General features: G+C 50.3%; 4 protein-coding genes across 4 annotated transcripts; 1 reads left to right on the top strand and 3 right to left on the bottom strand.

Moving 5' to 3' along the window:
* Positions 1 to 2,265: 2,265 nt before the first annotated feature.
* On the bottom strand, positions 2,266 to 3,999 carry ACU8 (Acetyl-CoA hydrolase; the record flags this gene model as incomplete). The annotated part of the gene is made up of 4 exons (XM_064846178.1): positions 2,266 to 2,493; positions 2,546 to 2,770; positions 2,822 to 3,800; positions 3,857 to 3,999. The coding sequence occupies 4 exons, from the start codon at positions 3,997 to 3,999 to the stop codon at positions 2,266 to 2,268; spliced, it is 1,575 nt and encodes a 524-aa protein (XP_064706403.1).
* A 613-nt stretch (positions 4,000 to 4,612) lies between these two features.
* Positions 4,613 to 6,388, bottom strand: LTR84_002568 (uncharacterized protein; the record flags this gene model as incomplete). Its single annotated transcript, XM_064846177.1, has 1 exon — positions 4,613 to 6,388. One exon carries the CDS (start codon positions 6,386 to 6,388, stop codon positions 4,613 to 4,615), a length of 1,776 nt encoding a protein of 591 aa, XP_064706402.1.
* A 1,343-nt stretch (positions 6,389 to 7,731) lies between these two features.
* On the top strand, positions 7,732 to 9,654 carry LTR84_002567 (uncharacterized protein; the record flags this gene model as incomplete). The annotated part of the gene is made up of 1 exon (XM_064846176.1): positions 7,732 to 9,654. One exon carries the CDS (start codon positions 7,732 to 7,734, stop codon positions 9,652 to 9,654), a length of 1,923 nt encoding a protein of 640 aa, XP_064706401.1.
* Positions 9,655 to 10,290: 636 nt separating this feature from the next.
* LTR84_002566 (uncharacterized protein) lies at positions 10,291 to 11,349 on the bottom strand (the record flags this gene model as incomplete). The annotated part of the gene is made up of 1 exon (XM_064846175.1): positions 10,291 to 11,349. The coding sequence occupies one exon, from the start codon at positions 11,347 to 11,349 to the stop codon at positions 10,291 to 10,293; it is 1,059 nt and encodes a 352-aa protein (XP_064706400.1).
* Between the last annotated feature and the right edge of the window lie 881 nt (positions 11,350 to 12,230).

Below are 12,230 nucleotides of genomic sequence, written 5' to 3'. Positions count from 1 at the left end.
GCCTGTCACCGGTGTACAATGTCGATAACGCTCCACCGAAACATCCAAGATTGTAGACCTGATGTCGTTGTTAGCGCTATACAATAACCGGTCTTGAGAGATAATGTGGTTCTTTACCGAGGTCAAGGTCCCCTGATCCTTTGCGGAAGGATTGCCCATCTGGTCAAGAAAGTTCTGAGATACTAGAACATTTCCAAAGACACCCTACGTGCGCAGATGGGCGCGTCAGCAATGAGAGCAATGAATCAGGTTCATTGGATAGATGGGTACCTGGTCATAACCATAGAAGATGAGCACAGTGGACGCAGCTAGCGATATCCAGATGGTCAAGGCATTGCCTGAACCTCCCAAGTATTTGCGTCCCATAATGGAGCTGTGGTTCCGGCGTGCGTGTGTTGCAATCTGTAGCAGGGGATAGTAAGTGCCGTTCAGACCTGTCCTTCACAATCGAACAGCTACAAAGTGGCTCCTCACGCAGTAAACAATGCTTACAGACGAGCTAGAAGTAGAATGACGAAGACCATTCGTGCAGTGTAGGCCATATATACTTCCGAGATGGCCAGGATCTCCGAACCAGCAGTGATGTCGCCGGCTGACAGTCCGAAATGCATCTTTTCGCAGACCTCGCGCAGACAAGGAAAAGTAGTCGGGAAGTCCCCAATACAATTGCTTAGACTCGACAAGAGAGATGATCGACAATAGCCTATGACTTCAAGGGGAGGGTAAAAGTCCACCAGCGTCATGCCCCTTCTCCAAGTTTTTCGGATGCCCTCTTTGGGTAATTGGGAGGCCAACCGGCCAATGTTCATTGGATCGTCTGATATGGGGTTTGACAGCTCACCTGTTTGTCTGGAGTATCATGCAGCTACGTTACCATGGTGGAGCTGTGGGGTGTGGAACAGTGTCCTTTCGCCCAGAATCCACAGGACGTTATTTACTTCTCCCTCTCGTACATACATAAGCCTTGTAGACCATCAGGGCGCTCATGTGACCCCAACGGTGAATTATGGGTCTGTCGTGTTTTTCACGTTGAACACCGGTGTAGGTCGGACCTGCAGACAAATTGGACTCTGGGGGAGCAGAGGCAGACCAGAAAGATTGTGTACAAATATTGCACTGCTGGGCCGACTCTGGCAGCGTCACACAACCAAGCCAACAGGGGATGATCATGATGTCCCCTCCGTGGAGACGGTCTCGAGCAGCGTGCAATCTTTGTCGAGAAACCGGCGTGCGGGATAATGCCGTGTAGAAGAATACTCGCTCGATCTGACTCGTACGTTCCTGTGCCCGTTAGCGAGCTATGACAACATGTGTTTTGGCAGGCACGGCTGGATGTCGAACGAATGACAGAATATCGCAATCAGGCGCGTGAGGGGGAATAAAGTCTTGGGATGGATCTGCAACGAAATTGCTGCATGTGGAATTCTCTATCATTTTCAAGGATGAGGAGTTGGGGATTCATGGGTGAGCGCAGCCTTGACGCGAAAATGATGGATCCCCCTTGTATGGAGTTTCTCTGGGGACTTCGTAGTCAACCACCTTACTCAATCAGGTACCTAACTCAGTATCGATAGTGATTTAGGCTGAAAGCAGGAGTGCTCGGGTACGTTAAACCCACCACGGGATTCCCTAATCTTGTCTATCCGGCAAAGCAATCCCAGTTCCTCATAGATCCTTTTGTTATCCCTTGATAACCACATCGGGGTTCACCATAGCCGCATGGCTATGTTTGGGCGAATACCATAGGCGTTACTCCAACCTGTCAGTCAGCACACTTATCACCCACATGGCTCAATGAGATAGGTATTCTACTGCAATTTTCGCACACGGTTCCGCAGTTCCGGCGAGCTGTAATGTCACGCCATCACGGGGACTTTTTCGACTGACGCTTTACCTTTCCGAGGCGGGACAGTGTCAGGTTGATATACATCAAACCCTAGGACAATACACGGCATGTTTTCATGCCCCAACGCCAATGCGGTATTTGAGGCATGCTGAAGCTATTGTATGCTCGTCGGTCAGAGAGGACCGAAAGCGTTAAAGACGGTTTCCCCGGCTGGTTTCGCCATCTGGACTTGTGTCTTTGTATAAACTACAAACCTCGATGGTTGCACTTCCCTTCGACCGGCCCAAATGGACATCTCACCGCCCAAATTAACAGAGTAGTCCGGGCCGTTTTCATGTCAACTGCCTCGGGCAATAATAACGGGCTACAAGGACACATTTGCCCAAAATCTCGCACCCAAAGTTGTGCCCCTTCAAAACCTATTTCCAACCACTGATCTTCATCGTGCCATTTTCCTGCAGGTTCTTGTGCATATCAAATGTTTGGAACAGTAAATGAGGTTCGTGACCCATGCCTTTCCTCAGACACTCAAACTCTGCCTTGTCGAAGTAGTCCTGGAGTATTGGTCTGTATTCGGGATGGGCACATTGCTTGATGATCTCTCGGGCTCTTTCACGTGGCGACATTCCACGAACATCAGCCAATCCCTGGTCACAGTTAGCTTCAGTCCGCTACCATCAATACTAGGTGGGAGCTCACAATCTCGGTAACAATAACATCAAGGTCGTGCTCAGTCTGGTCCACGTGCGTACACATGGGCACAATGCAAGAAACGCCAGTCGGGTCCGTCTTCGAGGGTCGAGTGCTCGGCGTATGCATGATTGAGTATTTAGAAGAGCGTAAGAAGTCAGCGGAGCCACCAAGGCCGTTCAGCATGCGAGATCCCATGACGCAGGTGGAGTTTGCGTGCGCGTAAATGTCGACCTATATCTTTCATCAGCAAAGGGGCGAAAGCTCTCCTAACAGTGGACTTACTTCTACGGGAGTGTTCATTCCAATAACGCCCAAACGACGGATAATTTCTGGAGAATTGGAAACTTGTTGTGAGCGTAACAGCAATTTGGAATGGTAATTCTCCCAGCCGTCATAGAATCGTTTGAACCCTCCTGGAGAGAATCGAATCGATGTTGCTGTGGCAAAGTCAAGATTGCCACTGTCGAAAAGGTCGAGGAACGAATCCTGCAACACTTCAGTCCAGACTTTCAGGTTCTTGAAATTCGCCTCATGGGCCAGGCCACCAATGACAGCATTCGCAATATTCCCAATACCAGATTGGAGAGGCAGTAAATTTACTGGCAACCGTCCATGTTTGACTTCATGTTCCAAAAATTCAATCAGGTTTGAAGCGATAGCTCTGGAAGATTCATCCTCGGGAGCGTTCTCGGTGGTTTGATCTGGGTAATCGGATTCGACAATCGCAATCACTCGCTCTGGGTCCACGGGGATATGCGGTGTTCCAATACGATCTTCTGGTGCCATAATAAGGTATGGTTTTCTCCGGGGAGGCAAGTCGGTCATTGTGATATCGTGCAGACCTTCGAAGCTGGGAGCTGCCGTATTGACTTCAATGATGATCTTATCTGCCATCTGGATAATCTCGGGACTGGCCCCAACAGATGCTCCGGGAATGATGCCGCCGTCTTCGGTGATCGCGCTGGCTTCAACGATGGCGACATCCAGTCTGTTGTTGGCCTTGTGCTTCGTGTAAAAGCCATACATCAAGTCCACAGGGAACATGCTCAAATGTTTATCGAAGAATTTGATGTTTCCGTTGTTGATGCCCTTGGCAATTTCCTTTCCCACCTGATGGGGAGCACGTCGCTCTATCATGTTAAGCCGAGCCCATCGATTTTCGGTTTCTGCACCGGAAGACGCGCCGACAAATAGATTGTACTTGAGCTTGCCTTGCAAATTGTTCCTCTCAACATGGTCTGCCAGCGCCGTTGGCACTTTCCTATTGAGTTTGTTAGAATTGCTTGAAGGCACTGACCATGATTATTGTCTTCATACTTCGGATAGCCGACCCCAGTGAAACCTGACCAGCCAATGTATGATCCATGAGGGAAATGCTCAATGAGATCCTCAGCCTTGGCGAGTTTATTGAGGTAGCTCGCTCGCCGGCAGCGACTTTTGAGGGCCGCAGAAGCTGCCATAACGGAGAACAAATTGAAGCTATTGACCGAGATCGAGCACAAATGAACATGTACACATGCGATGGCAACTTATTATTGTCTTTGACCCTTCCCCTGAAGAAGTAAGGTCAGGATGAAGCTTGAGGTGGCCAACAGCAATCAATCATGTGGTTCGTCATTGGCCCCTCACGGAGACATCGGGACAGGATTACACACAGCCAGAAGGAGCTCTGTGCGTAGTCAGCGCACTAACCGTTTTACTATTCTCAAACTCGCCTAGGGTTTCTATTGTTTCTGGCCAACTTACGAGTACCTGAAGTGTTGTGGGAACCAGCTCCAGTTATTATTCCCTTCAGGAGTGGCTTGCATTCTGTCCCCCGAAGCATCTCCGGCTTAAAGTACCGGAGTCATGAATCTGCAACGGAGTTCACAATTCGCATCTCGTGTTCATGGAACCCTTCTTCACACCTCTTCGTGCCAAAATCGTCGCCCAAGCCTTGCTCGCTCGACGGATAGATCTCCGCCTCTCAGTGAGCATTCCTAAAACACGGATAAGGGGATGATGCATAAACTTCCCCTTCGCTAGATTCTGGAACGCTGGACGAATTTATGGATCCTGCAATTACACCATACTTCATTTACAATACAACGATGCTTCAAGGTGCTCAAGGGCTACCTCCTCCCAAGGATCATCAAAGGCTGCATCTGTTACCTCTCCCATACACGCCCGGTCAAAAACCTTCTCGCGAACGGCGATACCACCCGAGACTATGCGAATCAATTTGACTTGATTCTTAAGATCAATTTTACTCCTCTTTTCAAGCGCCACGAAGTATGCACAGATACCCTCGTGCGATAGAGCAACGAGGTTGTCTGGCAAGTCCTTCTCTGGTCTGGAGCCGGCGAAGATCTGCGCTGCATTCTGCAATCGTCGGGCAGCTGGAGCATTCCATTCATTACCATAGACAAGCTTGAAATGCTCAGTCCAGTGGAGTCCTCGTGCTTCCATGCGCTTTTGGACTTGACCTGCATAGAAACTCTGAATACCTGCTCTGGATGGGAAAATTCCCGGTGACACCGTCATCCTAGAGAGCACCAGACCCAAGGAGATAATCGTTTCAACGATGACGGCAAGGCAGTAGCCATGCGATGGTGGCAGCCCTTCTTTTTCACTATCGACCTCTTCCTTGGATGTGCAAATCCCACAATGACATGCCTTTCTGATTTTGATCAGGTACTCAACGTAGGCCCTTGAAGCATCCTCATGATTCAGCTTCAATGCGCGCTCCATGCGTCCTTGAAAACGACGCAATTCGGGAAGCCAATTTGTGAGTGTCTCGACCAGACCAGAGCCGTAGGAAGCCGTGTTGCTGCGGTTCTGAGTTGACACCAGTTCAGTGTGCTTCTCATGTCCTTCGCCTAATGCCAAACCTTGGAACATCTTCGCAGCACCACCGATCATCCCTCCAAAAGCCTTGGACTCTTCATGGTCAAGGTAGTGGAAGCTCGTGCCAAAGACTCTAGGCAACAACGACTGCCAGGCAACTCTTCCACTGAAGGGAGTCGTATGTACATTGGAAGGGTATACCTGGGCCGTTATACTCAACTTTGCAATATCAACTGCGTCCTCCTTCCACGGCTCAAATGAAAATTTGATACCGGGTGCTTCGACAAAGACCAAAACCACCTGGGCTTCCAGGCCTCTGTGGGTGGAATGGAGGAGCGCCCCAGCGCTATCGTAGACTGCTACTCGAAGGTCGCAGAGCCATTCCGCCACAGATCCAAACCAGGAAATCACAGCGCTACCTATGAATGTGACTTGCTTTTCATGATTTGCACTAACACGAATCAGTGCTTGCAATGCTTCCGCGATTGTTGCTGGTGGAAAGATCGACTCGATATCATTGACAAGCATGACTCTGTATGGATCTAAACGGACGTACTCTTCCACTAAAATTCCAAAATCTGTGGTTGCCAATAGCCCGTTGCAAGCGTGCATGGCAGCTCTCCATTGTGAGAAATGCGGCTTCATATCTTTAGGGCCAGCGATTGAGGAAGTCAGTGCTTGAAGGACTTTCGCACCGTATACCTCATGGAAGTTTTCCCCCAGTGCGGTGAGTATGGCGAGATGATCATATGAAAGACCTTCTTGGATCACTTTATCTCGAATCACGTTGTCCTCGCCCCACCCAAATGCCAATCTTCGATCTGGGGCTATCGAGTCGTAGACTGGTAGGTTTGTAAATGCATGATTGATATTACGCTGCCCTTTGACTGAAAGTTTGATGTCGTGGAAAATGAGGGATGCTACAAAGCGAGTGTAGGGATCAGCTCGAGCACCACTGAAGCGAAGTAGTGTCGTCCTATCTACTCGAACTTCCTCGGGCTCTGATGCTTTGAGAAATGGCATTTCGATCTGCCTACTAGTCAGTCAATATTCAACGGTTGGGTTGATCGGACGCTTGAAGTTCTGTATTCATGACATCGGCGAAGAAGAATAGTAATTCTGCAAGGAAGTTGGCCACCAGCGACAGCGATAGTGAGCCTTGAGGTCAGGTTTGACTCCAAGATTCATTGGGGTCTCCGAATGCACCTTACTGAATAAGCAGCCTGAACCCTTGTCCAGAACAGCTAGGGATTGGGCACCCACTCGTCACGGAGAGCTCTGATTTGAAAGGGGGACATCAGTCAGCTGAACTTGCGCGGGGTCAAAGCATATCAATCCATCCCACCTGGATCCTTATCGTAGCACAGACGCTGTGTGGAGATGAAAGGCAATCAAGGGGATCATCAACAACAATTGAGCAGCACTGGTACCTGAATACCGTGGATTTGAGCGCCGGGATGTTGAAACACTTGGCTGAACACATCCCAGATCGTAAATCGATGGTGTCGATCGACCAAAATTCCGAGAATAGAGGAGTGCTAAACAGCCCAATCTAAGATCGAGACAAAAAAGAAAGGGCATTCTGATTTACTCGATCTTGGTGGGCAATACCAAGCTTAAGGGAGAGGATCTAAATCGTTACCCAAAGTGGCTGGACTTTCGAGTGTACTGTGACTATGTGGCTAGTCAAGCTTTTGAGTTTCTGAGTAACCATCTCACTCTCTCTTGAATCAAGATTCATCGCTACCTGTCTCTTTTACCTGAGCTGGCGCGCTTTGACTGGAAACAGGAAATGGTGGAGGACAACTCACGACCGAGCACCAAGATGATGACTGCATGATGCTTCAAGTAGCCGGGCTAGCAACTTCCCAGTTGGGCATCTTTTCATGATGGTTGATACACATGAAATCTCAAGCACACAGGCTCTGTCAGAGTTGTTGATTGCTGAGGGGATGGCCCAGGGCTTCCAGGCCACCTTAGCCTTTGTTCGCTTCCAAGGTACCTTGGAGTCCAAGGCCTATTGAGGGGAACTGAACCATGCTTTTTCACCCCTCCACTACCAGTAAGGCCAAATTCAGCAGCAACAGCAGGAAGCATGGGCGCCTCGGCACGGCTTTGCATAAATCGATCTTGTTGACGGATCAATCTTACTCTTCCACAGGGAGGGTACCATTCCAATGATGTCCGATGCACCATGCTCGACAGGGTAACTGTTTGATCTGAGTGCCCTTTGGTAGCTGGATCCCACGAATTCGTCAATCAATCACTCACTCAGCACGGTGTGCTGATCAAAAACAATAATTATCCATGCACAACCCGTTGAGAATGAGGACGTGATCGGAGAAAGATCTAGCATTCGAGCATAAATGCCGGCCACATCTGGCAAATCATTTCTTTTCATTGACTCGAATCCAAACGATGTCGACCAACGAGAACAAGAACTGCGACAATCCAAAGCCAGGTCACACGCAGCATCCGCCAGCCACCGCCTGAGATCAAATCTTCTCCGAGCAGAGAGAGCACGTCAGAAGACCTCGACATCATCAACACCAGCTTCACTACAATCGCTCGCACCAAACACCACAGTCACAAGTGAGAGCCTCAAAGGGCTTGATCGAACTCCACTCGAAACACCAGCATCCGTCCAGGAGATCGCCGTCTTCTCTCGATGGCGGCTACGTGGAGCGCCCAAGAGACGTGAGCCTACAGGGAAGAAGGCGCCGGTCAGAGAACACCCTACAGGTAATGATACTCGAGAGATTGGCCACCTTGGGCTGTTGCCGTTGCCGTTGCCATACAAGGGCAATTGTGATCCTTTTAGCTCTGCCGGTATCCCCGTGACTGCGCATCAATACAGTCTCATCAAACTATCCCGATCGGAATCTGTCGCAACAATATGGGCCTCCGAGCTGAGTATGCGCTCGCGGAATGGTGAACTGATGGACGACCTGTGTCAATCCCTCGGCACCTTGTGCAATGACCCTGCGGTGGTACACGCGAACCTCGCCCTCGGCTACATAACCAAAGCAGCATGCCAGGGCAAGTTCGAAGCGAATGACTTTCTGGCGATCAAGAGACAAAAGAGTCAGGCCTTACGTTCCTTGCGGGAGCTGGTGGACAAGCAATGCGAATCCGGCTCGCAAGACAAACTGTTGGCAATCAAGGACGCCACGCAGTTGATCGGCGCATGCGAAATATTCTTGGGCGACAGTAACACCGCAGTCATCCACGCCACTGCCACTGCGAGAGTCATCGGCTTGATGGGCGGGTTCCAAAGCTTGTCAGCGCACGAAGTGGAACTCTTTGTGCACTCTGTCATCGGTCTGGCGACCAAGTTGAATGCGCGCCCGATAGTAAGTCCAGAGACCTGGGATCCCGGACCATGGCACAGCTACAAGTCAAAAGGGACTACTAGAAAGCAACAGCAGTGGACTCAAAACGCAGCTTCACCATCGTCTACGGGAAGCTCTCCACAATCATCCTGGTCCGTTGATAATGCAGGTTATGCAACGCTGTATGGTTACACCCCTGCGTCTCCTGGTGATTCGTCCGCTCGCCAATCTGCAAGGCCGACAACTGTTTGTCCACAGCTGAGCAATATCCTCGAGGAGATGAGAGAACTGCTGGCCGTCGAAGAGATCAAGATACGAAGTACCCCGTTCGCATCCGATGATGCCGTCGCAAGAGAAAGCCTTGTCCACATGTTCCGCTGGTCGCATCTACGCACGACAGCCATCCGCGGGCGTGGGATAAATCACTGGTGCGATCTTCTTCTCGAGGCGAATCTGGCAGCGAGCCAAACCCAGACCCACACCCACACCCAGGACCCGGCGTCTCCGGAATCTGCTGTCGTTCCGTCGCCGAGCAGCTTCGATATATGCCTCTGCTGGGCAATGAGGCTCCTGGACAGGTGCATACTCCACGAACCGTACCTGAAGACCAACATCTTCCGACAGACTCAGGCTTACTATCAGATGCTTCTCAGCAGCGTCGAAACACTGCGGCCGGAATATGATGTCCGCCGTGGCCCTTACGACAGCAGAAGCTACGACATGCTGTGGGTCTACTCGGTCGGAGCGCATACGGAAATCGCATTCCTGCAGGGCAAAGGTCAGCCCTCGGTGAATCCCCAGCAATACTTCAAGGGCCGCTTCGGTCGTTTGGCTATCTCCCTTGGTTTCACGGATTTCTGGCAGATCGCACGATTCCTTGAAGAAAATTATCTGTATTGCCCACGATACCAAGATTTGACGTTACGTAATTTGGTGGATTTCGATTCCCTGGCTTGACGCTTTGCTACTAAAGACCTAAAGGGGGCTCCTAACGACCAGATAGCGATGTGCGACTCCTCGAGTGGGTCAGCTTTGAGTCAACAGAATCATCATAGTTGACATCGATACAACACATACTGCCTTGTGCATAACTCGCTTGCAGACACAAAGACAGGTGCTTGAAGAGAAAAAAATGCCCCGTCGTTAATCATATCCTGGCCACCTGTCCAACAAATCCAGGCTTGAGCTCTCCGATTTTTCATTCAACAAAATCTGTTGACAACCAGACTCCATAGAATATTCAGTTGCCTGGAAGGTTGGGCTCATCCTTCCTTGCACTCTTGAGAGCGGGAGCAGAAGGCTCTGCTTTATAATAAGAATGGGTTATATTCCTGGATCTGGTCGTTTTCCAAGCCCATGGTGCCGTTCTTTACTCTCGATTGGCGTAATTGAGTCTTTCTCTTCCTCTTATCACCCATATTGACCAATACTCCGGCTCAAGTTCGTGACTCTCTGGTCGTTGGAAGAATGAAACTCCCACTTCAGATTGTGAAGGATGGAAGAACATTAGGGAAACTGCTGAGAAGCGTTTCGGTGATTGAAGTTCTTTACATCAGGACGAGCAGAATGTCGAGATGCTCAATGATATACACTTCACTTCCCCAGGCCACCAAACCAATTCAAACCATTGGCGCGCTCCGTCGATACCACACCAATACAGCTGGCCAGAATCGTCTCAACGGCGAGCTTATCCTTCGCCGTCTCAAATATAATTATGTCCCCGAGAACGTGACTGTCCCTCCACTGCTGCCAAACAGCAAGAACCTCCTTCCCATCCAGGGTCGTGAGTTTCAAATTGCCTTTATTCTTCTGGCCCTCGCCGACCATGGACCGGATCGTCTTGGTACTGCCCTTCCACACGAAGTGCCTACCATACATGCTCAACAGACCATTCAGCTGATATGTGCGGTTCAAACCCTTTCTGACGACCTCCCATTTCTGCCGCTCGCCTTGGGCCGAGACTTCGAACTCGCACCACACGCCCGTGAAACCCTGCCAGCCACGCGGGCTCCAGCGGGCGACGAGTGCCGTGTTTGAGAAGTCATGCGCTGTGTATAGCTCGAAGGGTGGTGGGTTGGCGCTCCACACGTCCGTCCAACTCATCTCATTCGTTATAAGTGCCGGTCCGCCGTCCATTTTGGTCTCCGGGTCGAGAACCCGCACTAGTAGTTTCTGGTCCTTTGGGAGAATCATGCCGAAGGCGTTACTCTTTTCAACTCGGAAGGCGCTGGTTTGAGTCGATGCAGCTGAGGGCACGAAAGCCGATGGGGCAGAGGTGGATCGAGAGCTGGTGCTGTTGGCGAGTACCAGCTGCTTGTCTGTGTCGTCGGAGGGTATTGCAACTTCCTTTTGAAGGCTGACGGGAGGGAGCTTTGGGACGAAGATCTTATGTGTATTCCAGGAGCCCTGCCGGTGGGGTGTAAAGATATCGTTGGAGTTCGGTATGTGGTTGTATGCTTCTGGGCTTTCGGGATAGACATTTTTTGGTTCTGAAGGTCGAGGCGGCTTTGGTGGTGGTGTTTGCTCGATGACGACTTCTTTCTCGGTGTCTGCCGCGGCTGGCGACCAAGCGACTTTGGATGTATCGCTCGAGATCTCGATACCAGAGTCCGATGACGGATGCGCACTGGCTGGCGTGACGGCAGTCACCATTGTGGAGGAAGTTGCAGAAATACTAACCAGTGTAAATTCTCGTTCGTTCGTTTCTGACCGACTATTGGTGGTGTGGATGTGCTTCTCTTTTGATTATGAGTGGTGTACTAGATGGCTGTCCGTATTCAAAGTCGATATACCAAGTTGATGATTCAATGGTAGTAGATTGCGATCAACTTCTCATTAATACATAATTCGTTGAGAGGCAATGTCACTTCGACGCAGATCAATGTGTATCAGCAAGTCTGAGCACCCAGGATTGGCAATTGCGCCTCAACCCAGAAATGGAGCAAGAAGGAAAGAAAGAAAGAAGGAGAACTACAACCCATCTTTTCGAAACAAGATGTCCTTCCCAGACTGCACATCATTTCCACAGGGAGCAGGAAGTGCAGGGACTAGGCAGCATGGTTGAAGGTCGAGAAACTGGCTTGCTGGCTCAGAGAGTACTAGAGAATATCACACCCAGGCCAACTCGATATTAGAGATGAAACTCTCCAATTGCGCCCCTGGCCTTCCCGAGACGAGATTTCAACGACGTCGGTGGCTCCACTGGATGCAGACCCAGATGAGCAGCTTGGGGATGCACGGAAGTTAGTTTCTACGAGCCTACGAGCCTACGAGGTTAGCATGTCAATCCTGGGGCCTGGGACGCCTTGGGGGTGACTTAGCTTGATTGGTGTCTATGCATTTGGGTGGCATTGCTGGTCAGTCGGGGCCATGGAAATAGACACGGGGCCAGAAAGAACAATCAGGCTTGCTGCTTGGAGTTAGTAGATACGAAAGCACAGCAAAAACGAGATGATCTGCTCCGTTGGAAGTTAGCACTTGAGAGCTAACAAAGGCTTGCTCTACGACATCTCGTAAGGACAGTGGGCATCGAT

This window comes from Exophiala bonariae, assembly GCF_035927105.1.
Source record: "Exophiala bonariae strain CCFEE 5792 chromosome Unknown scaffold_13, whole genome shotgun sequence".
Classification (NCBI taxonomy): domain Eukaryota; kingdom Fungi; phylum Ascomycota; class Eurotiomycetes; order Chaetothyriales; family Herpotrichiellaceae; genus Exophiala; species Exophiala bonariae.
The sequence above is the reverse complement of the archived record's forward strand: the minus strand, read 5'-3'. Positions and strand labels throughout refer to the sequence as shown.